At 38.7% G+C, this 27,565-nt stretch overlaps 1 protein-coding gene across 1 annotated transcript; it reads right to left on the bottom strand.

Moving 5' to 3' along the window:
* Positions 1–6,008: 6,008 nt before the first annotated feature.
* On the bottom strand, positions 6,009–16,617 carry si:ch73-105b23.6 (mucin-like protein). The gene is made up of 17 exons (XM_056761216.1): positions 15,999–16,617; positions 15,743–15,892; positions 14,851–15,065; positions 14,702–14,777; positions 14,292–14,579; positions 13,961–14,197; positions 10,918–11,070; positions 10,629–10,807; positions 10,335–10,527; positions 10,127–10,246; positions 9,923–10,042; positions 8,752–8,772; positions 8,603–8,667; positions 8,328–8,520; positions 7,896–8,021; positions 7,639–7,807; positions 6,009–6,833 (listed from the first exon to the last, which is right to left on the bottom strand). The coding sequence occupies exons 1-17, from the start codon at positions 16,615–16,617 to the stop codon at positions 6,689–6,691; spliced, it is 3,069 nt and encodes a 1,022-aa protein (XP_056617194.1). The 3' UTR covers positions 6,009–6,688.
* Positions 16,618–27,565: the final 10,948 nt, after the last annotated feature.

The raw sequence follows: 27,565 nt of genomic DNA on the forward strand, positions 1-27,565 counted from the left end.
CCTGTGTACGGATATGGATGCACACATTCATACACAAACAGAAGGCGTATGAACCACACCAATTCATACGTGCAAACATACAGCCGCATGCACTGAATGCCTCCCAGTCCTGAAGTGTCCATACCAGTAACTGCTTCAGTGTCCGCTTGGCATTCAGCATCACCTGCGGACCTAATCCTCAACACAGTGGCATCTATTCATTCAAACCAGCTTTTCCACACTGGGGTTGCAACTCATGGAAGATTATGCAACTGGAGAAACTTAATAAAGGTTCTTTCTATGTTAATCACATGAGGGAGCTTGTTTCAGTGCATGAATGGATGGTCTTGAAGAGTAAACAAATATGTTTGTGATGACGGATACATGGTAACACCTTCTGTATATGGTGAAGATGTTCTTGTTGAATGTATAGATCTTCTCTATTAGTAACAATAAAAATAGTTTCCACCTGTGAATGACACACCAGGATCTTGTGTCAGGGCAGAGATGGCAATGAAGTAGAGTTTAATGAGAAAATGGGAAAGTGGAACATGTCTGTAATGTAATTTGAATCGTTTATTACTATAGCAGAGGGCTCTTTGTCTTCAACCAACCGGATCACTCCATTCGTAACCTTTTTACGAGGTGTTTTTTTAGTATGAATCTATACGTAGTGCATCAAACAAAAAATTTATGATTAATAGAAAAAAGCAATACCCCTAGCCCCACCCTTAAGCCTAACATCCCTGGCGTGAAAGCATACTAAAATGTACAAATTATAACATACAAATTCTAACAGATTAACCAAAATTAGTCACATCGTAAAAAAGTTAAGTTTTTGCAATGAGTTTGTGTTGTTACAGCCTACATTAGCAGCTAGCTAAAGGGAGAATAGAGATAGAGAATCTCATGTGTGCCAGAGTCCAGTTGCCTAAATACACTGTAAAAAAGTCCCATAAAACAGTAATATTCCGGCAAGTACATTTTTATGTTATTTTACTGATATTGATTAACAATTGTATAATCAAGTTTTTACTATGAATATCATTGCTGAAAGAAACAATAGAAGCCTGCCCAAAGCACAGTAGAAAATGTATTGGATTCAATGGTTATAATGGGAACTGTATTGTTTTAATGGAAACTATAATGGTGTCTACTGGCATGTAATGGTTTCTATTGGTGGGATGTTATACATTTATTGGAATGATGCCAAAAACACATTACAAAAATAACTTTTGTTAATAACGCCATGATCTTGTGGAAGTAAAATTATACAATGCTTCACTGTAAATATAGTCCCGGCTGAGTGGCTGGCAGGTTATCCACAGTTTGTTTCATTTATCAACATATCTTCCTTGACTATTCAATACACAGAGCTTGCCAAAGTGTCCAAAGTCCGATAATGGGATGATGAATAAAAAAAGGTATTTGCAGTGTATAGCTCTAAAGCACTATTGTCATGAAAGAGCCAATTGTGGGCGATAAGAATTCCAAACACATGCTATTTTTAGATATTGCAGGGATATGCGATGAGCATGTTTGATCGTAAACCTGCATGACGTGTTTGGCCCTACAATAGTAATGGGTGCATGAGCAATGGTTATGTGGGCTGAAGTGTGAAAGCAATACTGTAGGCCTATGTTTCTCCAAATGTGATATTTTCCTTAAAATTGACTCACCGTTCCTTGCTTTTCAAGAGGATTTTTCAGCTCACTGCTTGGCTTTATAAGGAATGGTGACCTTATCTACAACCATGCATTCCAGATCTGAATGTTCAACAAAAGAATCCTTCTCTCATACCTGGAGAGTTTCAAGTCAAGGCAAGCCTTTACAGGGTCGGCCATTCAGAAGCCATGTTCACTGTAAAATATTTCAGAAGGATGATTTTTCCTGCATCTTAGTTTCGTATACTGTATTAGTCCTTATCAAAGAGCCTATGGGTGTGGATTCTCTCAGACCAAAGCAGGTGTCTAGGTGTAGATGTCCTCTTGTGTAACTAGAGGTTGTGTCATCTTTAATTTATAAAGCCTAACAATGCTGGAGGGGGTAGAGTTGGTTTTCAGGCCTGTGTTAATGTTCACCTTCGAAATGAAAATTCTGTCGTCATTCACACGCCCTCTTGTCGTTTCAAACCTGTATTACTTTCTTTCTTCCGCACAACACAAAAGAAGGTATTTTGAAGAATGTTGTCAACACCCCCCCATTCATTTGCATTGGTTACAATGGAAGTGAATGAGGGGCTGTGCTGCTCTTTAACCAACATTTTTCAAAATATACACTGAAAAAACTACTCCTTTACACTCTTTGGAGTCAAACAGTTATAGAACCGTATAAGTACCACCATTAAAGATTTACAGTCAGATGTTGTTATATTTATACGGTTTCCTAACTGCTCTGGTACACTCAGAAGGAAAAGCTGGACTCAGCGTTACTCCAAGTCTAACTCTGGATTAAACTGTTGGCAAAAAAGCAAGTGAAAGGTTTGCAGAAATGACGTAAAGGAGAGATAAAGCCGGAGCATGAAAGCGCTTAGTTTACATCCTAAACTTTATAGTTTTATAACTGGGAGATAAATTGCAGAGTGCAGAGTCCAATGGCACAAGAGAAACCAATGGCCCTTTCTGCTTTACTATTAGGACAAAAGCTCTTAAGCTCTTAATATTATCACTTTTGATACCCATAAACTATGTCACTACTGAGATGTAGAGAATACCTTTTTACAATACAAAAAGCAAAAGAAGTCAGTTGTTTTGGAAAATACCAGGTGTGTTCTTTTGTATTGTTGATTTTGCATTACACTTCTGAGGACAATGAAACACAAATACACATTTGCATGTGAAAGACCATCCCACATCATGAATATAAAAAAGATTAAAGGCACAGTTAAAATCGTTCGTTTTAGATGTAATGCAATGTGTACACACTATTTAAGGTTAAAAAACGCTGTATCTTCCTCATCCCGTTTATGTTTGCGTCTCCATTCTGCCCCACCTCTCTGAAAAACACACGTTTTTTAAAAAAGCTCATCTCTCTGAAAAGCGAGGTGTGCTATGATTGGTTAACCAGTGCGTAGTGATTGGTCGAATATTGCAAGTGTGTGATGGAAATATAACTTCTCTTACCATATTTGGAACAACAGGGTCCAAAGCAATTGTATTGACAGGTACGCCCACCTTACTTGCGTATACCTTTGGGCGGTCTTAGTCAAATCATACCACAAATTAACGTAGATTTGTGGGGGTGTGGTTACACAAGGCGTTTCAGGCAGGTCATGGTGAGCATTCGCTTTTAGATAGAAGGCATCTTTTGTTCTGACACTTTAATTTTTGCAATTTTACATGTCTAATACATCCGCGTGAAACAAGCACATATTCACGCCATATGACTTATTTAAAGCGGAAGCCTCTTGAGATAAATACATGGTTTAATATGCTTTAACAGATAGTTTAGAGAAAAGAAGATATTTTGAGAAAAGTTTGTAGTTTTGTAAATACAGTGGAAGTCAATGAGGGCCAATGTTGATTGGTGACCAACAGTCTTCAAAACATCTTATTTTGTGTTCTGCAGAAGATCATTCGTGCAGATTTGGAATGACATGAGGGTGCATGAATTTTACATTTACGCATTTGGCAGACGCTTTTATCCAAAGCGACTTACATTGCATTGTACATTTGTTTCTGATTAAAGAATTTTTATTTTGGGTGAACTATCCCTTTAAAAACTGTATGTAGTGCAGACGGACTTTCCCAGAAAAGTGTAAACACTGTAGTGCAATCAAATTATTGCTGAAGCTCTTTACGCTGTTTGTTTGGGCATCCCAACAAAAATGATTTAGCATTGACTCAACAAATGGAGGACAATCTGGCAAATCTGTTCCAAAAAGACGTAAGCATCCTTGTGCCACTTTCTCTTTATCTGAAACAACTCTTTTTGTGGCGTATCCTATCTCACAGGGCCGTGCAAGCCCACAGTTTTGCCAGAAAAGTAAAAAACGTGAAATGCATGACTTTTATAGTATAACTAAAAGTGAAAAAAGGGGCTGATAGGAAAAAACAATTAAAAGGTTTATGACCACAATTACTGCAGGACAGGAGGTGAGAGTGATCGGGATTGTAGAGAGAAGTGAGGTGGGATGGGGTGGGGTAAACAGAACATGCAGCTACTGGCTTGCCCTTGACCCCCTCTCCCTGTGTGGGCCTCCCTCTGCAGTGCACAACTCTGATGATCTCATCTTGCAGGGGCCATCACACACACAGAGACATGCACACGCACACACACTTCATCCTGTACTGAGAGGTGCAGGTGTCTTCCTGTTGCCCCTAATGATTGACTGCCCCACGACACAACAGCACACTGCTGCCACATGGTGGTGAAATTCACATCCTACAACTTCCCTTACAGATCATATCCCTGACCTTAGCGGAAATCTGAGAAATCTCTCATTTAAAACATAGAAAAAGTTCAAAATTAATATTTTGATTTTTTACAAATACTTCTTTAGGCCATTAATTCAAAGTATGTGTGACTATGTGAAGTCATTTTATAAAAGGTACACATTTCTATCCAAGCGATCGTCTCTAAGGATTTGTTTCTCAAATCATCCCAGAATAGCAAGGACCATCAGGTTATTATACCAAGGGCCGATTCTAAACATTCTTTAAAACTTGAATTGTCTGTGTAACTTCAAGTAATAGTATAAATAAATGGCAAAACGCCTTGCATTCAGTTAAAAAAGAATGAAAACTATCACTAAGGCTGTAAGTCTTTTGACTTTTGACGCGCTGACTCATACCTTCAAAATATTGACCCAATTTAGAAGACATTTTGGTTTACCATCAGCTTTCATTTTGGATCCTGTTGTCTCAACTGCTTATTTCCGCAATCTTACATGGACTCTGCTTTTTGTATTTGGGAGGAGAGGGGGATTAGGCTTCAAAACACTGTATATTTGGATAATACTTTCTGCGACTTCTTGATTTACCTAGATCTCAATTGTATAGATTCTTGCAGATCAGGAGCTTCATAAAGAAGGTTTTTGTCTCCTTTCCAGAAATGCCCCCCACCTCTCCGATTGAGTATGTTTTTTATTTGAGCCCTCATAAAAGTGGACTCATTTCAAGAATATACTCCATCATAACATCTATTGATCCACAAAACCTGGATCATTTCGTAAAAGGCTGGCAAAATGATTTGGGAAGGGAATTTAGAGAGGGAGAATGGGAAGATGCTTTAAATCAGGTGCATTCTTCCTTGCATTGTGCGAGGCATGGCTTAATTCAATTTAAGGTCCTTAGGCTTCATTGGCTACACCAAACAAGCCAAGATTTACCCAAATGTCAGTCCTATATGTGATAAGTGCTCAGTAAAGCACTCAGTAAAGATGCTCATTCTGTTATTGCATTCACTACACTCTTAGCAAGGCGTTTTATGTTGTTTTACTGGAAAAGGGCAGAACCTCCAACACATAGTAACTGGAAAAAGGAAGTAATGTCTTCAGTTGGAAAATAATAAATACATGACTCGAGGTTTGAAACGCAAGTTTCGAGACATATGGTCCCCTTTTATTTTATATTTTGAAGAGCTCTATTGCTTTTAACATGTGATAGCCGAACTCAACCTCTTCGTGTTTCCATATCTAACTACTTAAACTACCAATTGTAGTTCCATTATTATGTTATCCTTATCGATAATCTTAAAGTGTTTGCATGCAACCTTTCCAATTATTTCACTCATATTAACTCATATTCATATTATAATTAAGGGTATACCTCTGGAACCTCCTTTCTTTTGTTTATTGTCATACTCAGCTGTTGTCAAGTTTCTCACGTTGGTGTCAATTTAAGGACTGAACATACATGAGACACTGGATTACTGCACTTTCAACTCTGAAATGCTACAATTTCTATCGTGTAATTAATTCAAAAAAATCTAATTCTCCTTGATACGTGTTGTTTTGGGGGGGGGTAGTTGTTAATTTTACATTTAAATGTGAAAACCTAATAGAAAAAATATTTAAGATACCTAACCTCTCATATAAAAACATACTTTATTAGAGGAAAGCATGACCGGGTGTAAAAACATGATAATCATTATAAACATTCATCAATGTTTAAAGGGATAGTCCACCTATATAACTGTCTTTATTCTACAGAACAAAATATAAGATATTTTGAAAAATGTTGCTAACCAAATAATTTTGGTAAGACACCTCTTGACTTGCATTTGTTTTGTGTCCAAACAATAGAATTAAATGGGAACCACCGTTCGGTTACCAAAAGTCATAAAAATATCTTCCTTTTTGTTCTGCAGAAGAAAGAAAGCCATACAGGTTTGAAATGATAAAAGGGTGACTAAATGACAGAATTTTAATTTCGAGGTGATCCATCCCTTAAGGTCTTTTGAAGGGTTGATGATGCACTTATATACTGTATTTATGTACATAATGTTAGTTACAGCTGACAATCATTTCCAAGTTACAATATTCCCAGTGGATTTCAAGAAAATAAAGCCTGTTTTGTAGCAATAACTTAAGCATATTTTCCCTCATTTCTCATATATTATAATTCAACCAATACGCAATCATTTAGTAGGGCTCCGTCAATCTCTGTTTAACATAAATAATATATCATCCATTATTTCATGTTCTAATTTTTAAAACACATTATAATATAGAACTGCACTGATGAACCAGACAGCTGCATGGCAAATGTTATTGGTAGTGACGCATGTGTTGGACAGGGTGGTTGTCAATTATACGTGGGCTGCAGTGGGTAAAGTATTGCAGGGCGGGGTCATCGAAGTTGAATGGAGGGTGGAATGTCTCCTGAACGTACTCGGGCAGCAGGTGAGGAATACTTGAATAAGAGAGAGAGAGATTTGCATGAATCAATCCATCACTTTAAAACAGTATAAGTGAAGAGCTCATTTCCAAAACGCATTAAGTGCCAAATAAAAAAAAAAAAGAGTTTGTCATGCCATTTTGCTGTGTACTAAACCTATTCACTGCTCCATTAATGTTTCATGCCAAATCGCTATATTTCCTTGTTTAAGATGTTCTGCAAGATGCAGTTTCTTTTCAAAACGCTATAAGTGTCGGACCTGTTTTTGGCCTAATTGCGATATGTCCTCTCGACCAATCAGAATTCGCTCATTAGTGGTATTTGTATGCGTGTTATTTTAAATTATTTGTTGTATGTGAAGGAAAATATTTAAACATGTTATTTTATTTTACTATTTAGTTTGTTACTGTTTATTTTATTTGGCAGTTATTTATTTCATGCATTTGCATTTATTTGTTTTATATTAATTTATAGTATGAGTCCATGATGTCATATGTTGCATGTTCTCTTGTTTGTTTGTTTGTTTTTAAAAAGAAATAAACCAACATTTAAAAAAAAAAGGAAGGATTTGTAACGATTTGAAAAAAATAAAAATAAACTTTGAATTTTATAATCGAAAATATTGTTGTTTCATTTAACAATCATTGTTTAACATGTTCAGACCATGCCAACAGACCATTTTAACAGGATAAATGAATTATTAACAATGGTTGTATGGTTCTAGGTAAAAAAAATCATTTGCATGAAAATTATTAAAATGGATTTATAGCGTTTTGTAAAAGAGCTCTTCAAGTGTAGTTGAGATGAATAGCACACTTACTCCCCAGTGACGGTTTTCTTGCGTGAGCAGCAGAAACAGGCAAGAGCTGCAAGAAGCAGCAGCAGCAGGAGCGGTATACCAATGCCCAGAACCAGTCCTAATATTAAAGACTTCTTATCCTCCACAGACTGACCGTTTGTTTGGTCTGTACGGTTAACGCCGGTCAATTCTGAATGTGAGAAGAACACAACAACGTGCATGATTTAATGTGGTTTCAAAGCTGGGGTCTCTGTGTGACACTTTTGACCGTATCTTACCTAATATACACGACTGTATTTCCTTCAGATCTGTGCCATTGCACACACACCTGTAGCCACCATAGGTGTTGACACACTGGGCAGGTTTGGAACACACAGCCTCATTTGTCTTGCATTCATCAAGGTCTGAAATAAAAATCAAAACAAGAGAAGACACAGATATATGGTTATGAATGAGGCTCTGATTTAGACAAATATAAAAAATACTTAACTCAAACATTTCTGTGATTTACTCTCATCTTCCTTAATAATATTTGAAGATCAGTATGTTGTTGCTTACGTAAAACTAAGTTCTAGAAATATTTCTCATTGATTTGTTTCCTTTTGAGAAACTTGTCAAGTCATGGGAATTGTTTAGTGTACAGAGAAGTACATTTTCACAAAATCATGCTATCAAATGTAAAAAACAAAACAAACATATAGTTTTCTTACCCTCGACATAGGCTGAACGGATGCCGTAGTACTGACTGACTCTGGTAAGATAGTCCATGACATACCAGTGTGGAGTGTCACTAGACACATTAATCCTGTACTCATTCAGACCTTCTCCTGTAACTGGATCAGGAGATGAAACTCTGGCATTGTAGAACTTGTTCTGGAAGCCCATAGACAGCATTTCTTCGAGCTGTAGAAATGTAGAGTTGAATCTTATATGAGGTTATGGCATCAATGAAATGAAGTTTTCAGATGCACACGCACGCACTGACCTGTTTCAGTCCCTGTTCAGACTTTGGATCTTTCCACACCATAGACACATTAAACACATTCCAGCCTAAAGAAAGAGACATAGCTTGTGGTCTCTGCTGAGACTTTAAGTATTAGGTATTTTTAAAAATACTTAAATATACAGTCTTACCTGTGGGATTAGCAGACTCTCCTAAAACGGTACAAAACATACTTATAGAATTTAGTAAATACATAGAAACAACACTTTAAAACTTTGCTGTAATTTTGCAGCCAGTTTGCCAGTAACGCAGTGTAAATTTAATTTACAATTTCCTTTAACCTTAAACTGCCCTAGTTGTTATACTTTCTTTCATAAAACAAGACTAAATATCTTAGGTCACTTTTCTTGTTATGTAAACGTGCAGTATCATAATTTAGGAAGTTTATAATAGTTTTACTAGAAAACAATACAAAAATATGTAGGAAGAATGTCATTTTTTGCCGTATTGCTGTGCTGATGTCCGTAATAACGAGATCGGTTTTACAAAAGTTTTACAGTGTAGACACAAAAAAGACAACAAACAAACAAAAAATGATTTAGCCCAAAAAAGATTGCAAATTATTTTTTTATAAAACGTTCAGATCTGGTCCTTGATTCTGATTGGTTGTGCCAAGTTGTAGGCCGTAATAAAATACCCTGATTTATAACGGCTGACCGCATTACATAACCCAAATATAAATTTATTTACTTTATTTTATGAAACCTTATTTGTGACCCTGGTCTTAAGTCTTAAGAAGCACACAAACATTTTTAGTAAAAGACTAAAATACATTGAATGGGTCAAAATTATCGATTTTTCTTTTATGACAAAAATCATTAGGATATTAATTAAAGATCATGTTCCATGAAGTTATTTTGTAAATTTCCTACCTTTAATATATAAAAACTTTATGGCCTGGGTAGATGACCTTTCACAGTGCCACTGATTAAAAACTTCAAAGCTAATTTTCTCAATATTTAGATTTATTTGCTCTCTCAGATTCCTGAGATTTAAAAGGTTGTATCTCAGTCAGGTACTGTTCTATTCTAACAACTATTCTACATACATCAATAGGAAGCTTATTTATTCAGCTTTCAGATTATGTTAACATCTCAATTTCGAATAATGGACCATTAAGACTTTTGTTGTCCAGGGTCACTTTTTTTCATATCTCGGTGATTGGTGGCTAATACATACAGTGAAACATACATATGACCAGATAAAATCTCCCGAATTGCTTAATTTCAGAAGGAAGATTTTAAATGTATCAAAAAAGAAAAAGTGAGTATTCGAAGGAAAATTCAAAGGCATGTCACTCACCGCAGCCATCAGAGTCTCTGGATTTCTGATAGCGGCACGAGCAGCGCACTGATCCCGGTGTGTTCATACATTCATACTTGGCATTGGGACATGCCGAGGGGTCCATACACTCATTGATATCTGCATGTAAAAGGATGTGTGAGTGCTTGATCACATGTGCGACCCAGAGAGTCTGTGAGTGTTGTGCGCATCTTTGGGTCATACCTGTGCACTCTTTACCACTTCCTGTGTAGCCAGGCTTGCATTTGCATGTGTAGTTGTAACCGGTGCTGCTGCAATCTGCCATCTCATGACAGGGAAAGGGAAATGGAGGAAGGCAGAAGTCTGCGGGGATGGACACAAAACTTTGAATAAGGAAGAACCGTTGTACTAAAGAAAAGATTTATTGACATGTAAAAAAGCAAGTACTGACCATTTTCAAAGCACTTGTATCCTGGTTTGTCCTGATAGACGGTTGGAAAAGGACACTGGCCGCATGTGAAACTCTCCGGTTCCTTCTGTCTAAAGCACTCGACTCCAGGAAAACAGGGTTTGCCTTTACACACATCTGTTTTATCATCACAGTACTTGCCACTGAAACCTGCAGGACACAGACATCCTACAACCTACAAATACAGAACAAACATTATGTCAAATGTATCTGTTTATGTCAAAAAAGAACTTTGCTCTCTATAATACAAATAATACAGTTTCAAATGTGGTATACCTGAAACTTGCCCTGTAGATAGTTCTCCACTACACTGTTATATTGACAACTTCCTCCGTTCAAACAGTTACAGAGCTGAAGAACAGGGGTGATCATAGTGCTTGATGTCTGATCGCTCACTTGAATGGTCAGATTTACTGGCTGTGTACTCTGAGGGGTCCATACAAGAACTCCATCACCTTCAGGTCGAGAAAGAAACCATCATGAATAACGGAAGAAAAATTTGTAGGTATGGTTTTATAACAGTAGTGTGTGTATAGTGTGATATAGAAGTGCGAGTAAATCTCACCGCTGCCAATGGTGGCTCGTGGAGGACGTGGTAAGGCCAAAGAGAAGATAATCTGGTCTCTGTTTGGATCCTGTGCCTTAACCTGCACTCTGACCATAGTATCGATTTTACACTTGATCACAGTTGGCTCTGTCACAATGGGCGGCATATTCCCTGTAGAATAACAGCAGAGGAAAGAAATCACTGAAATAAAAGATTTTTGTGTGTTTTTTCTTCTACCTAATGGTGCCCCTAACCCCTAAACTGGAGCAGTCCTTTTTGAGCCTGGACACTAAAATGGCTTTAGCTCATGAATTATATGTAATACAGACCTACGGTTGGTCTCGTTTGAAAGAAAAGAATTAGCAGATTATTGCTGGAAAAATAAATCACAAAAAAAGGTATTTTGTTATGTTTTTTTGTAATAAAAAACTCTAAACGGTTTCTGTTTTTGATTGATAAAAAAAATACGGATCAGCACCAAAATTTGATTAGCTAAAGTCCCATGGGTCACACCTGTTGTTTCAAGTTCGGTCCAAAATTTGACCTGTCTGTGAGTTTTTTAGCTGATCTACCACCAAAATCCACTAGGGGCCGCATAGGCTTCCATTGGTTTTAACACTAAATCTGAAATTTGATCACAGATGCTTTTTTCTCTTTTTTTACTTTTCCAATTACCAGACAGAATGAAAAAATAGAAAAGCACAGAAACATGTAAACAAAACAGGACATTTATATGAAACTATTTTTTTGATGCACACTAATTTATGAATCAATTATCATTAGTGAATCAATTACTCTTCCTAAATACATTATTCTATAAAACACCGATGAAACATGTATTCAAGAGTCTCAGACCTTTCCAATGATATATAGTTTGTCATGATTAGATTAGAATTCCCACAAAAATGTGGAAGCAAATGAGGGTGTTCCGTATACGGGACTGTGACAATTGAAAGAACATAAAATAATGTAAGCACGCTCCTAAAAAAAAGGAACAATCACTCTACCTACATATATTTCTTCCCAGTTTTGTAGAATAATGTGTTTTCTAGAGACTTAAACCTTTCCAATGATAAAAGCTTTGTCACAATAAGATAAGAATTCACATGCCAAATCTTGAAGTAAATCAGCTGTCCCGCATTCGGGACGTCAACAGTTTTAAGTATCAACTTTATCTCAGGTTAAAATGAGACAATTGTTGATATACAGTAAGATTGGATAACTATACAATACAATTATTGTTGATGGCATAGTATGAGTAATCTTTTATATGGAATAAAGGTACTGTACATTTTTTTGAAGTCATTCAACCCGAATTCCGGAAAAGTTGCAACGTTTTTATTTATATATATAAATAAAATGAAACCTAAACGAATTTCAAATCACAAATCCCATTTTATTCACAATAGAACATAGATAAAATAGCAAATGTTTAAACTGAAAAATGTAACAATGTTATGCACAAAATGAGCACATTTCCAGTTTGATTCCTGCTACAGGTCTCAAAAACGTTGGCACGTGGGCAAAAAAAAGGCTAAAAAACCAAGCAGTTTTGAAAAGATTCAGCTGGGAGAACATCTAGTGACTAATTAAGTTAATTGATATCAGTTCTGTAACATGATTAGCTATAAAAGGGATGTCTTATAGAAGCAGAGTCTCTCAGAAGTAAAGATGAGCAGAGGCTCTCCAATCTGTGATAGACTGCGTAAAAAGATTGTGGAATACTTTAAAAACAATGTTCCTCAACGTCAAATTCCGAAGGCTTTGCCAATCTCATCATCTACAGTGCATAACATCACTAAAAGATTCAGAGAAACTGGAGAAATCTCTGTGCGTAAGGGACCAGACCGGAGTCCTTTATTTGATGCCTGTGGTCTTCGGGCCCTCAGACAACACTGCATCCCTCATCGGCATGACTGTTTCAATGACATCACTAAATGGACCCAGGAATACTTCCAGAAACCACTGTCGGTAAACACAAACCACCGTGCCATCAGCAGATGCCCACTAAAGCTCTATCATGCGAAAAGGAAGCCATATGTGAACATGGTCCAGAAGAGCCGTCGTGTACTGTGGGCCAAGGCTCATTTAAAATGGACTATTTCAAAGTGGATTAGTGCTGTATGGTCCAAATTTAGTGGAATAGTGTTTTAGAGTCCAAATTTGACATTCTTGTTGCAAATCACGGACGACATGTCCTCCGGGCTAAAGAGCTGGGAGACCTTCCAGGGGGTTATCAGCGTTCAGTTCAAAAGCCAGCATCTCTGATGGTATGGGTGCATAAGTGCATATGGTATGGGAAGCTTGCATGTTTTGGAAGGCTCTGTGAATGCTGAAAGGTGTATAAAGGTTTAAGAGCAACATATAGATCCCTCCAAACGACGTCTATTTCAGGGAAGGCCTTGTTCAGCAGGACAATGCAAAACCACATACTATAGAGACAATGCAAAACCACATACTATAGAGAACATTTGGCGCATCATCAAATGAAAAATACGTCAAAGACGACCACAAACTCTTCAGGAGCTGGAAACCTATATAAGGCAACAATGGGACCAAATTCCAACAACAAAACTCCAGCAACTCATAGCCTCAATGCCCAGACGTCTTCAAACTGTTTTGAAAAGAAAAGGAGATGGTACACCATGGTAAACATGCCCCCGTCCAAACTATTTTGAGACCTGTAGCAGGATTCAAATTTGAAACAAGCTCATTTTGTGCTTAAAATTGTAACATTTCTCAGTTTAAACATTTGCTATGTTATCTATGTTCTATTGTGAATACAATATTGGCTCAAGTGATTTGAAATTCCATTAGTTTTCATTTTATTCAAATTAAAAAAAACTCCCAACTTTTCCGGAATCGGTTGTAGATTACTGATAGAATATCGTCTTTTGTGTTCCACAGAAGAAAGAGTCATATAGGTTTTAAACAACACAAGGGTGACAGATTTTTTGTTTTTGCGTGAACTGTGACTTTAAGGGATTAGTTGAGCACTGAATGAATGTCAGGTGGTGTGGCAACGGGAAAACCAAGTATTTAATCACAGTGACAGTCTAACCGTAAATCTGTGTCCTGGTGCGAAGGAGCTGCTGGTCCTCCAGAACCTCCTGGCCGAGCTTTGTGTTGCCTGTGGCCAGGATGTCATGCACACACTGAATGCTGCTCTGGCAGGTCTGACTGTGTCTGGCCAGCACGTCTGGACTCACTGAGGACAGCAGCTCTTCTGTTGTGATGGGATTGAATGGGGTCACCGGAGGCTGTGCGAACAGAAGGCTCTCTGGAGCAGGTACAGCCCCTGTGACACAAATAGGAAAACAACCAATAAACAACATGTAGAATAAAGCAAATAATATGTTTGAATGGTTTCATCATATAATAGATTGACTCACATGACTGTCCAAATGGAATCAGGCTCTGTTCAGAAGGAGTAATGTTATTCAAAGAGGGCAGCAGACGTCCATTGGAAAGCAGAAAATCATCTGTCCTGTTGGAGCTCCAGTGGGCCAGCAAACCCAGTGTACGGTTGTAGAAGCGTTGAGGGACCTCCACCAGAGCGGCAAGCCTGCCTGCCTCATCCCTCCACACTGCCACGTTCAGACCCTCGGAGTACACCACCGCACATCGACTCTTAGTGATACAGCGCACTGCAAAGCCCTGCTCGCCAACATGCACTACTCCTGTCCAAACAGCAGAGGGTGCCAGGTTAAAACTAAGAAATAAGGTTTTATCAATTGTTTACTGTTTATAAGCTTTATCAAAGGGTGACAACTTTGAAGAATCAAAAATGTAATATTCTTACCTACAAACACAGGTACGACCACATCATTGACCAGGATCTTAAGCCCATCTTCAGACTCAGCACAACGCCACTCCACCTTTTGAAGAAATCATTAATATTATGACACGATGATTCTTACACAAAATGTCTGTATGACATGTCAGACTTACCTTTCCAACACCCTGATAGAAGGCCGCTAATCTCACTAGAGCGGGCACTCGCTTGGGCTGTGCACCGGTCACCAGAGGAGCTGTCTCTCCCTGAAGGGTGAAGATATTTGACCCTGTGCTGGAGGACAGACGCACTATGACAAACTCCCCTAAACCTTTGAAGGTATATTCACTGCCATCAAAAGTGATGAAGTGAAGACTTCCGTATGCCAAACCTGTGTGAAATTAGAAAGTGCAAGACACAATTGAAATATACAGTCAAATATATAGGATACAAGGATATAAATTAAATAGTTTTCCCCATTTTTCTTGTAAATGTGTTGTCTTTTTCTTTAATTTGATAGTTTTTGACCCTATTTCAAAAATGAAAAGTAAAAAAGATCTTGTTTAAAAAAACGGATTTTCTGGCAGCTGGCCGCAGCTGGGGCGCCAAAAATAAACTGTAAAATAATGTGTTTCCCCTGTAAAATTCCATGTTTTTCATGTAAATTTGCGTTCTTTTTCTGTAAATTTGTGATTCTTGACTCTATTTCAAAAAATACATTAAAAAATCTGTTTTTTTATATTGCACGTGAAAAATCGGTAAAAATACAGTTTTTACAGTGTTGTTAAAATCAACTATTAACCTGCGATTAAGTTAATCCTATAGTTGTTTTTTTCAGAGTATATTGGTCGTATTTGATTGGTTTTGCCACACTTTTGTTATGAGTTATTCTTGCAATAACTATTAAGGTCAAAGGACATTTTTTATGGATGGGTGAAGTTTAGTGCTTGTGAACCCCTTACACTTTTGGTGAATTAAAATGAGTTAAAAATAGAAATAAAAAATAATTATCTAACAAAACAAACAACCAAAATGACAGCAAGACAAACAGAGACCATGAGTTCTCACCCATGCCCGGGGCTCCTCTGCTCCCAGGTATGTTACTGTCAAAGCTGCTCCAGCTGTACCCTTGGCACCTATCTAGTGGTCTCTTTTCCAAGTATAGATTGCAGAGAGGAGATTGGACACAGCACCACTGGAAGGGTAAGAGATCCTTTTCTGAAGTCAAAATGAAAACACAAAATTCACCAACATTTAAGCATTACTTACAGTTTATAAATGATTAGAAAATATCATAAATGAAAGATGTAACCTATTGCTTTACCTATATATTGTTGTGTTCTGTCTTCAGTGAAGTATCGTTCACTGTATCCAGCCAGCAGGGGACCCTCCGGATCATACACGCATCTCTTTCCAGCCCTTTGTCTGTTGAAGAGAATGGACTGAAAGGCACGGCCCCTCCTGCCACCCCATCTAAGATCCCTCAGCTCCCTCACCAATGCCATCTGTTGTGATGGAAGAGTGTCTGGGCCAAAGGCCAGGTCCTCCTGAGCCTGAGAACGGGTACAGGGACACGGTGCCAATCCTAACGCCCAATCTTTAGGATCTGGCTCACTGAAGGCCCAAAGCTGGCACTTTCTCTGAGGATCAGAGATGGAGTCTGTCGAACCTGACAGGTCGTACACCAGTTGCCCCATTACGCCCGTGTTACCCGTAACAGTCTGGGGACGATAGCGCCCTCCGGGGCCAAATAGGTTATTTGGTGGCTTTGGAATCTCGTTATGGAAGTTGTCCTTGCCATCAGTGTAGCCTATGAGAGCATCATGATTGGTCCTCTGTCCCGGGCCCCAGTTCATGTCGCTGTAGCGGAGCAAAGCGAAAGATCGCCGACCGTCCGTGGTTAGAATACACTGGAAGGTGTTGCTCTGTGGGAACATTGGCATTGCACTATGATGAGCCTGTAGTCGTTGCAAACAAATTTCTTATGGCTTGTCTAACAATACCAAACTAGGGCATTGGGTGGAGGAATTGGGTGGTGAGGTGACACCAGCAGTACACCCATTTTACGGAGACTGAGGTGTTTGGTTTTCAAGCTTTGTAAGCTGAGAGCAAACCTTTCATCACTGTTACATCCTGACTGAAATAACATTTCCTGTTTATGGTCTCTACTGTAGTGTATTATGTGTCATGTAACTAAACGTTCTCATGGTTTAAATGAATTATAATGTAAGCATGTAAATGTTTTCATTTTAATTTTGGTTGTGAGCTTCAGATTGCATGTGGTTACATGTATATTTGTTTATCCAAATGAAAGTGCATTCTACATTTTGTCAATAGAGCATTTAAAATTTTTTGGCAAAATTTACCAACAAACACCCAACAAGAAGTTGCATAACGTATTATTGTTTGTATATTTAAGAACGGAAAGTTAAGTGCCAAATATCATATTTTGTTAGGGTTATACAGTTGAAAGAAAAAGTATGTGAACCCTTTGGGCTTACTTGGATTTCTTCATAAATTGGTCATAAAATGTGTTCTGATCTTCATCTAAGTCACAACAATAGAGAAACACAGTCTGCTTAAACTAATACCGCACAAACATTATACGTTTTCATGTTTTTATTGAACACAACATGTAAACATTCATAGTGCAGGGTGGAAAAAGTATGTGAACCTTTGGGTTTAATAACTGGTTGACCCTCCTTTGGCAGCAATAACCTCAACCAAACGTTTCCTATAGTTGCAGATCAGACCTGCACAACGGTCAGGAGAAATTTTGGACCATTCCTCTTTACAAAAGTGTTTCAGTTCAGCAATATTCTTGGGATGTCTGGTTTGAATCGCTCTCTTGAGGTCATGCCACAGCATCTCAATCGGGTTGAGGTCAGGATTCTGACTGGGCCACTCCAGAGGCGTATTTTCTTCTGTTGAAGCCATTCTGTTGTTGATTTTCTTCTATGCTTTGGGTCGTTGTCCTGTTGCATCGTCCATCCTCTGTTAAGCTTCAGTTGGCGGACAGATGGTCTTAAGTTTTCCTGCAAAATGTCTTGATAAACTTTGGAATTCATTTTTCCATCAATGACAGTAATCCGTCCAGGGCCTGAGGCAGCAAAGCAGCCCCAAACCATGATGCCCCTCCACCATATTTCACAGTTGGGATGAGGTTTTGATGTTGGTGTGCTGTGCCTTTTGTTCTCCACACATAGCGTTGTTTGTTCTTTCCAAACAACTCAATTTTGGTTTCATCTGTCCACAGAATGTTTTGCCAGTAGTGCTGTGGAACATCCAGGTGCTCTTTTGCAAACTTCAAACGTGCTGCAATGTTTTTTTTGGACAGCAGTGGCTTCCTCCGTGGTGTCCTCCCATGAAGTCCATTCTTGTTTAATGTTTTCCTTATTATAGATTTGTCAACAAAAATGTTAGCATGTGCCAGAGATTTCTGTAAGTGTTTAGCTGACACTCTAGGATTCTTCTTCACCTCATTGAGCATTCTGCGCTGTGCTCTTGCGGTCATCTTTACAGGACGACCACGCCTAGGGAGTGTAGCAACAGTGCTGAACTTTCTCCATTTGTAGACAATCTGTCTTACCGTGGACACATGGACATCAAGGCATTTAGATATACTTTTGTAGCCCTTTCCAGCTTTATGTAAGTCAACAATTCTTGATCGTAGGTCTTCTGAGAGCTCTTTTGTGCGAGGCATGGTTCACATGAGACAACGCTTCTTCAGAACAGCAAACTCGAAACTGGTGTGTGTTTTTTATTGGACAGGCCAGCTTTAATCAACACATCCAATCTTATCACATTGATTGGACCCCAGGTTGGCTGACTCCTTGCTCCAATTAGCTCTTGGAGAAGTCATTAGCCTAGGGTTTCACATACTTTTTCCACCCTGCACTATGAATGTTTACATGTTGTGTTCAATAAAAACATGTGAACGTATAATGTTTGTGCGGTATTAGTTTAAGCAGACTGTGTTTCTCTATTGTTGTGACTTAGATGAAGATCAGAACACATTTTATGAGCAATTTATGAAGAAATCCAAGTAAGCCCAAAGGGTTCACATACTTTTTCTTTCAACTGTATGTGTAATAGTAACAATTAGCATCTGCTATTTACATCATCTCTACAGTTTGTCGAACACTCACCTCAGACAGATTGATCTTTTGATGGGAGACAGGTAGAATGTGATCCCATGTGATTTTTACTATGTAGGACGGAGAGAAGGGTGCTTTGCCATTTTGAACCTCAAATCTGGTAACATCTTGTGCAGTGCGGTTGAATATTATTTGAGCGTATATGTCAGATAAATTGAATTGATTGTATTCCTGTTGAAGAGAAAGAATGTTATAAATGTATTTATAAGGTAATCACAATATGGTAAATATATGGTTATCATAAACGTGAAAGTGTGAAGTAGATGCTCTTCATTAAATTGCAATTGGCAAATACTTTTATGTAAAGCAATTTACATACATTCACTTAAAATCAAACCCAGTTAAATAAAAGCTCAATTGGTTGTATAACATCAAAACTAATGATAACTTTTTTTTATTTGAATTTTATAATGCAGCAAAATAATAAATGTTTATAAACTGCAACACTAACCTTGTATAACAGCTTTCCATCTCCGAGTGAGAGGTCAGCATCATCCCAAAACACTGCCAGCATGGCCAGGTTCTCATTACCTCTGAAACCTCCTGGAAACGGTGCAGGCATCAACAGTTTCTCATTCTCACTGACTGACTGGAACTGCACCAAGCCATTATCTGAAAACTACAAATGTACTGTGACATCAAGCCTCTATCAATCTTAACAATATTAAATTGGTTCATTTGAATAATTAAAATGCATGCTTACAAACAGACGGTCATATATCGTGCCCATTAATGGAAATCCTGTAGGGGGAGTTATATAAGGAGAGTTTCCATCCGGCATTGTCAAGGGCAACACAGCATCACCAGCTTCCTCTCCAAATGGATACAGGTCACTTTCTGTAAAAACATATACAAAATACACCCTAATCACATCCTCTGATTTTTCTAAACTACATTAATTGATCTTTTAATTCACTAGTTTCTAAATACAAATGTTTCTGAACAACATTGAACAAGTACTGAATACAATAATTAGTTATAAAATATTATATGAACTTTTAAAGCGTCTCCCTACATCTTTTTTACTCTTTACTGCCCCCAATAGCTCTGGAGCACCCATTACGTTTATGTAATGTAACATTGATGTGTATAAAACAAGGATAAGAAAAAAATGAATGCATGACTTTAATACAATGCCCCACCCATCTGTGTCAGCTGTATACAGTGGTTGTCATCAGCAGGACAATCACAGCTGTAAGATCCTACGAAGTTGGTGCACGTTCTGTTGATATTACACGCATCAGGTGAAAGGCACTCGTTCCGGTCTGTGCATCCACTTATTCCACGTCCGTTTTCTGCTGCAACATTCCATCCATTACCACATTGGCACTGAAACCCACCAACGGAGTTGTAGCACATGGCAGCAGGGTGGCATCCACCCCTGTTGACCTGACACTCATCTAGATCCACACAAAAAGCCCCTAGAGCAACAAGACCTGCTGCGCATACACATACATAAGACCCAGCGGTGTTGATACATTGGCTTGACTTGTGGCAACGCAAAGGCAGTAATGAACACTCGTCAATGTCCTTACAGTAAGTCCCATTTCCAGAGTAGCCCATCCGACAGTTGCAAGATGAAGAGCCAACTGTGTTCCAACATCTTGCCATGGGATGGCAAAGAGTGTTATTTGCACATTCGTTGATATCAATGCAGATACTATTCTCTTCACGGTGTCCCACTGGACAGGAGCACTGGTATGACCCAGGTTTATTTGTGCACACCTGATCGGGACGGCAACTGTTGTTCGACAGGCATTCATTGATATCAATACACAATGGGTCACGAGCCTCAAATCCATACTTACAAGGACACTGGAAAGACCCTAATGAGTTTATACATACAGCGTTGGCAGTGCAGGGATTCTCCTTTGCCTGACATTCATCAATATCAATACACTCTGTTCCTTCTGGATGAAAACCCGAGTTACAGTCACATTTATAAGACCCTGGATTGTTGACACATGTAGAGTTAAGTTGGCATATGGATTTATTATTTGATCCTGAACACTCATCTATGTCAAGACACTCATTGTCATTGCTCCAAAATCCATTGTCACATTTACAGTAAAAAGAGCCAATTGTGTTAATGCAAGTACCGTGAGTGCAGAGTGACCCTAACTTTGGAGTTATGCACTCATCTATATCGTCACATTGGGTACTACTGTTGCCTTTAGGTGAGAATCCAACATCACAAAGGCACTGAAATGCACCAATGATGTTGATACAGACACTGTGGTCTGAACACCAAGAACTGTTCAGGCACTCGTCAACATCTTCACAAGCTGTCTGATTGCCTGTATACCCATCCCAGCATTCACAAAAATACTCTCCAAGTGTATTTTGGCAATTTGAAAAATTGGGACACTGTGCTTTTCCTGCGGCACATTCATCAACATCTAAACACAAGGAGTTATTTGAGTAAAAGAAACCACTGTTACACGAACAACCATACCCTCCCTCTTTGTTATAGCAGGTGCTATAGCTAGGGCAGGAAAAGTTTCCTATACTACACTCATTTACGTCCTCACAGTGTGTACCGTTGAATTGGTAACCCTCCCAGCACTCACAACGAAAAGACCCTTGTGTGTTGAAACAGTAGGAGAACTTTGGGCAAGTGCCTGTTTGCTCACATTCATCTACATCAGAGCAATTTCTCCCATTCCCACGAAACCCATCAATGCAGGAACAATAGTTAGACCCACTGATGTGTTTGCACTCAGCGTGAGTGTTGCAAGCCTTGGTTACATTCTTACAGTCCTCCTCTTTTACACAAGTTCCCACACTGTAGACCAGACCGAGGGTACATGTGCAGGTATATGTTCCAGGCCAGTTCTGGCAGGTCATATTCTTCTCGCATAGTGAAGGTGGCAAACACTCATCCACATCCTCACATGTAATCCCATCACCCCGGTATCCCTTCAAGCATTGACAGTTATAGGAGCCCTCTGTGTTGTTGCAGGTGGCAAGAACGCTGCAGTTATGTGGCAATGCTGGGTTCGCGTTACATTCATCCACATCTTGGCAGTGAAATCCAGACCCGTTCATGCCTAAAGGACAGGTACAGTTGTAGGAGCCAGGGGTGTTCGCGCAGTGGGCAGCTGGGTGGCATCCTCCATTTTGGGTTTGGCACTCATTAGTGTCTATAAGTCATCCAAAATGGTACAGGGTCAGGAAAACAACCCTAAAAAACTGAGAAGAGAGTCCTCGAGCAAGCAAATACATGCACAGAGGAAACCTGAATAAAGAAAGGGGCTTACCAGAGCAGTTTTTTCCATCCCCAGAGAAGCCGTTGAGACAGATACACTGGTGACTCCCTATGGTGTTGATACACTGTGCAAACATACTACAGTCATTATCTCCAGACTCACATTCATCCAGATCTAAAAGAGGGCAAAAAGAGTAACAGATGAGAATGATAAAGATAAACAATCTAATATACAAACTAAAACAGAAAAATGTTCATAAAAAACTCACTAGCAAAAATTACGAAAAGTACCACTGTATCATGATAATACCATGTTTTTTCAAGTACCTGTACATCCTGTTCCATTAAGTGCATAACCAACTCTGCATTTGCAGGAATATGATCCCAGGTTATTCACACATTCTGTCTCTTTCCTAGGGCAAACATTCTCCTCACACTCATCGATGTCCGAGCAGGTGACTCCATCCCCCTGGAAACCCACATCACACACACACTGAAACCCTGCAGATGAAGCATGACACAGCCCATGCGGGTGGCATGTAGGATCACACTCAGGACTAGGGGTAACACAAGTGTCGTTGTATGCTACTGTGCCATTTAGACAAGAGCAGACATAGGCTCCAGGGGAGTTGACACACACAGAGATATCCGGGCAAGTATTATTCGAGAGGACACATTCATCTAAATCTGTACAGGTAAAGCCATCTCCTGTAAAGCCTTGATTGCACGAGCATGAAAAGTCACCGGGAACATTGTAACAAAAAGCATATAGATGGCAAGAACCCTCGATGGCACATTCATTGACATCCTCACACATGACACCATTTCCCGTGAAGCCCCGTTTGCAGGTACATGTGAATGAGCCTAATGAATTTAAGCAAGTGGCATTGGGGTGACAAGGTTGTGTCCTTGCACATTCGTCAATATCGGAGCATTCCGAAACCTCTGTGATCCGACTGAAGCCTGCTTTACACCGGCATGTGTAAGACCCTTCTGTATTTAAACACTGCTCATTGGTGCCACAAGCTTGTTCCGTTATCTGGCATTCATCTATGTCCTGGCAAGTGGTACCATTGACCAGCCTAAACCCTGTGGGGCAGTTGCAGGAGAAAGATCCCACACTGTTAACACACGTTGCTCTGTTTCTGCACCCCCCATTATCCACAAGACACTCGTTCACATCGGAGCACTGCAACCGACCATCCCCGATGTATCCAACCATACAACTGCAATTGAACGTCCCCGGAACATTAATGCAGAGTGCATTTGAGTGGCACTGCCTTCCGAAAGCGCACTCATCCACATCCTTGCAAAAGATTCCGTCGCCTTCGAAACCAGTCAGACATGTGCAGCTAAACAAGCCAGGTAAGTTTTCACATGATGCGTGAGGGCTGCAGCGTCCATTTGCACATTCGTCTACATCGAAACACTGACTTTGACTGTAGTTGTATCCTGGGCCACAGTCACAGAAGAAGGAACCGGGCGTGTTGACGCAGACAGAGTTGGCTGTGCAAATGTTCCCTGCGGCACATTCGTTAATGTCAGTGCACTTCCGTCCATCTCCCAGAAACCCAGATCTACAGGAACATTCGTAGCTTCCGAGCAAATTGATACATACTGCATTGCGGTCACAGTTGTTTTGTCTGTCGCACTCATTGATATCCACACATGCTAAGCCATTTCCCACAAAGCCCTCGGGACAAGTGCAACGATATGAGCCTGGAGTGTTGATACAATTAGCAAATGAGCTGCAGATGTTGGTTTCACATTCGTTGATATCCTCGCATGTCTGTCCGTTGCTTTGGTAACCGGTGTTGCAGATGCAGCTGAAGGTTCCTGGCAAGTTCCGGCAGCCTTTGTATCCGTTGAAAGTGGAACATACACCAGGACTCTCCGAACACTCGTCTATGTCTAGGCAGAGATAATTTCCATTGCCCTTGTAGCCCATGTTGCATGTACACAGGTAAGAGCCAGGGTTGTTGTTGCAGGTGGCATTCCAGTGGCAGATTCCCGCCTGAATGCATTCGTTATTATCAGTGCACTGATAGCCATTTCCGCTGAAGCCAAGTTTGCAAGTGCATTCTCTTCCTCCCTCTCTGTTTCTGCAAACTGCGTTGACATGACAACCACCATTATTAGTGTCACACTCATTAATATCTTGGCATTGGAAACCATTGCCTGAATAACCGCTTTGACAGGAACAACTATAACTGCCCAGTGTATTAATGCAGCTTGCTTTACTGTGGCAGCTGTGGAGACCTGTAGTACATTCATCAATGTCCTGGCACTGCACACCATTTCCCCCATACCCCATTAGGCATATGCAGAAAAAAGTATTATCACGTGTTTTGAGGCATTCTGCATTGGTGTGGCAAACTCTCCCAGCAGCTGCACATTCATTGAGATCTGCAGCTGTATAGGTAGAATGGGACAGAGATGAGTAAGGCAGTAAGTGACGTTATTCTGTATTGTAAGATGATAAATCAGGCCAAACCGTTCCAGGTTTAACTTACCTGCATTTGTGTTCCTGAGCACAGTACACAAACACAGCAGGTACAGCAGCAGACTCCTGCACGAGAGCGACAGAAATTAAGAAACAATGAATTTTGCCAGTAAGTACCCAATACAATGTTTCTTAAAATGTAACCAATGGTTCCTGGCCACCATTGATTGCTATAGTAGACAATTACAATTTCAAAAGTGCCCCAGAACTGTTTTCTCTCATACATTCTTCAAAATATCTTCTTTTGTTTTGAACAAAACAAATACTTTTTTCCTACTAAGGTAGTTGGTTAAAGCATTCTTCAAAATATATTTCTCTGTGTTCATCGGAACAAAGAAATTTATACAGATTTTGGAACAACCTGAGGTTGAGAAATGAGACAGAATTTTCTTTATGTGTGAACTGTTCCTTTTAGTATGACAAACTATAGTTTCACTGTCCTGAAATAAATTTGTTTACTGGTTCACCAAGTTTTTGCTCTATGACATTACTTTTGTTTGGCATCAATTATTTAAAAAACTTTAATTTACATATTGCACAGGTGTATTTTACAGATATTTCGTAAAATACAGTCAAAAAACATAAAAATGATGAAAATGTACAGGGAAAAACTGTTATTTTATCTCTGGCGCACCTGCAAGAAAGTTTCAGATTATTTTACAGTGTACGTATACAGTTTGTAAGTATGATAACGTCCTCCTTTATGCTGCTACGACAAGCCATATTACCCATAACAAAAGCAGAGGGATTATCATTTCTGCCGAAACTCCATTTCACGAGACAGAAGGGTGGGAATGGCTGTGATACAGTATGTCCTACATATTCCCACATGTTAAGATCTCCAAAACTCTAATAATAAAACCTGGTTGATTGTTCCAAATGAGTGGCAATTGATTTAACGGTACCTTACAGTAAGTGTCACAATTTTACTTTATGAAACCATTTTAAGTTTTCTTTTAATGCTGGCTCAGAGTTCAAAGTTTATTGTTATAGTGTGAGGTTGCTACAGCACAACATGTGTTGTGAACATTGTGTTGATAAATTGATTTGATGCTCTTTAAGTTCCAATTAACTGGTATCATAAATTGAGAGTAATGTCAAATGAGCAAGAGGGTTCACAAGTTTGGTAATTGAAATCATGGATGCTCTAAATGAAGACAATGATCCCTGATTGGGTTACATACAGAATGTGTGCCACCCTGTAAGCCAGATTCATCTATTGTCTGTCTGAAGGAATCTATAGAAAACTGTGAGTTATTGTGCATCTGAATCAAATTACGAGAAAACATCATTAACGACTAACAGGAAAGAACACACTTCCTAACTTTTTAAGGATGAACAGCACCTCCAGATTAAAATTAATGTCTACAGATCCAACTTTAAAGTTTCATAATTGTGAATAGATAGTAAATGAAAAAAAACTGTTTATAATAAAAAGATTATGAAATTATGAGGTTTTTAAATAATCATATAATTATATATATAATAATTGAATTATTTATTTATTTATGTTCTCAAAAACCTTCTCACAATATCAGTTCACCAAATCAAATGTTCTCCAAACAAAATTCAGAGTTAAACATTCAACAGTTTTACATTGATGTTAATGTTAATATGGACTATACAGTATGATTATAGTAAACTGTCTTCAGTTCATATGAAGATGTAAATATTTAACTATAAATCAAAGTAGATCTTCCTTACAACTTGAACGCCTGTATGAACATAATCAACCATTTTGTTGCTGTATAGATTTGTTGGATTACAACCTAAAAAATAAAGATAATGAATATAAAAGTGTACTTACTGCATATCTCACAGACGGCTGGTGAACCTACAAGGATGACATTAGGTCACAGAGGGAGTGTGTCCCTCTCAGACTATCCTTCTCTACAAAATTCCGGCCTGAGTTATAACACTTTGTCCTTCCTGGTACAAATGATAATGACCCATCTCAGGACTTGAGACATCCAAAACCAGCAGAATAGGGAACACCCATATACATGTATGGTTATGTTTCACTCTTCTAGTAACTGTATTACTCCCTTTGGGCTCCAGGGTGCAATAAATGCTGAAACAACAAAGAGCCTTATTCAATAGACTGTGTTCTTACTAAAAGTACCTTTACCCATGAACTTTAGTTTTGTGACATCTTAAAGAGGACTGGTAAAAACCAGCGACAAAACCAATTCGTGCACGAGTGTTTAAATTATCTGTAAATCTTATACTCATCCACAATTCTTCTTGGTAGAACATAGACAAAAAAACATGAGAAAAAAAGGAATTTGTTCTGATATGACAAAGTTAGCTTTTTTTGACATTACTCAGGTAGGGAAATATTCGTTAAAAAAATATTCTTTTATAATATGCTTTCAATAGATCATCAGATAGATCAAGTCTTTTTAACCGTGTGATCTTTTGAAAAATTTGATTGCATTTAATCACCAGCAGATGGACTTGAAACACTAAATGAATTTGTGTAGCAGTTGGTTGTGTAAAGCTTTGCTTGTATCAACTAATAAATTAAGAGTTTGTTTAAAAAATGAGACAACTCTGTGTTTTAAATGTTCCAAAAATCATGTTTTTTTATAGTGCATTCCAATTAATATCAATCAAACTGCACTTTTAATTTAAGCTATAATAAATAATAATTATACATACTGTCATGATTCCACTATCATGTCATGTTTATTCTTGTTGTTTGAGTGGAGTCATGGCATAACCTATGGTTTTGTGTGAGATTGAGTGATCTTTCTCGTGTCTCGTCATTGTTCCCTACATCTCGTTCCTCGTCAGCCTCTCCTTAGTGCTAATCCCCAGCACCTGTTGCTCGTTATGATCCTGTGTCTGTCTTCCCTATAAAGAGTCCTCATGTTTCATTGTCCTGTGCGCGTTCATTGTAGATGTACCTGGTCCTCGTCTGAACGTTATTCTATGCTTGTCATCTTGTTCCTGTTTCCTCCCTTATAGTAAGTGTTAGTTTAGTGTTTGTTTCAAGTGTTTGTTTTATAGTCTAGTTAGTT

The sequence above is a fragment of the Triplophysa dalaica genome, chromosome 11 (assembly GCF_015846415.1).
Source record: "Triplophysa dalaica isolate WHDGS20190420 chromosome 11, ASM1584641v1, whole genome shotgun sequence".
NCBI classification, from domain to species: Eukaryota; Metazoa; Chordata; class Actinopteri; order Cypriniformes; family Nemacheilidae; genus Triplophysa; species Triplophysa dalaica.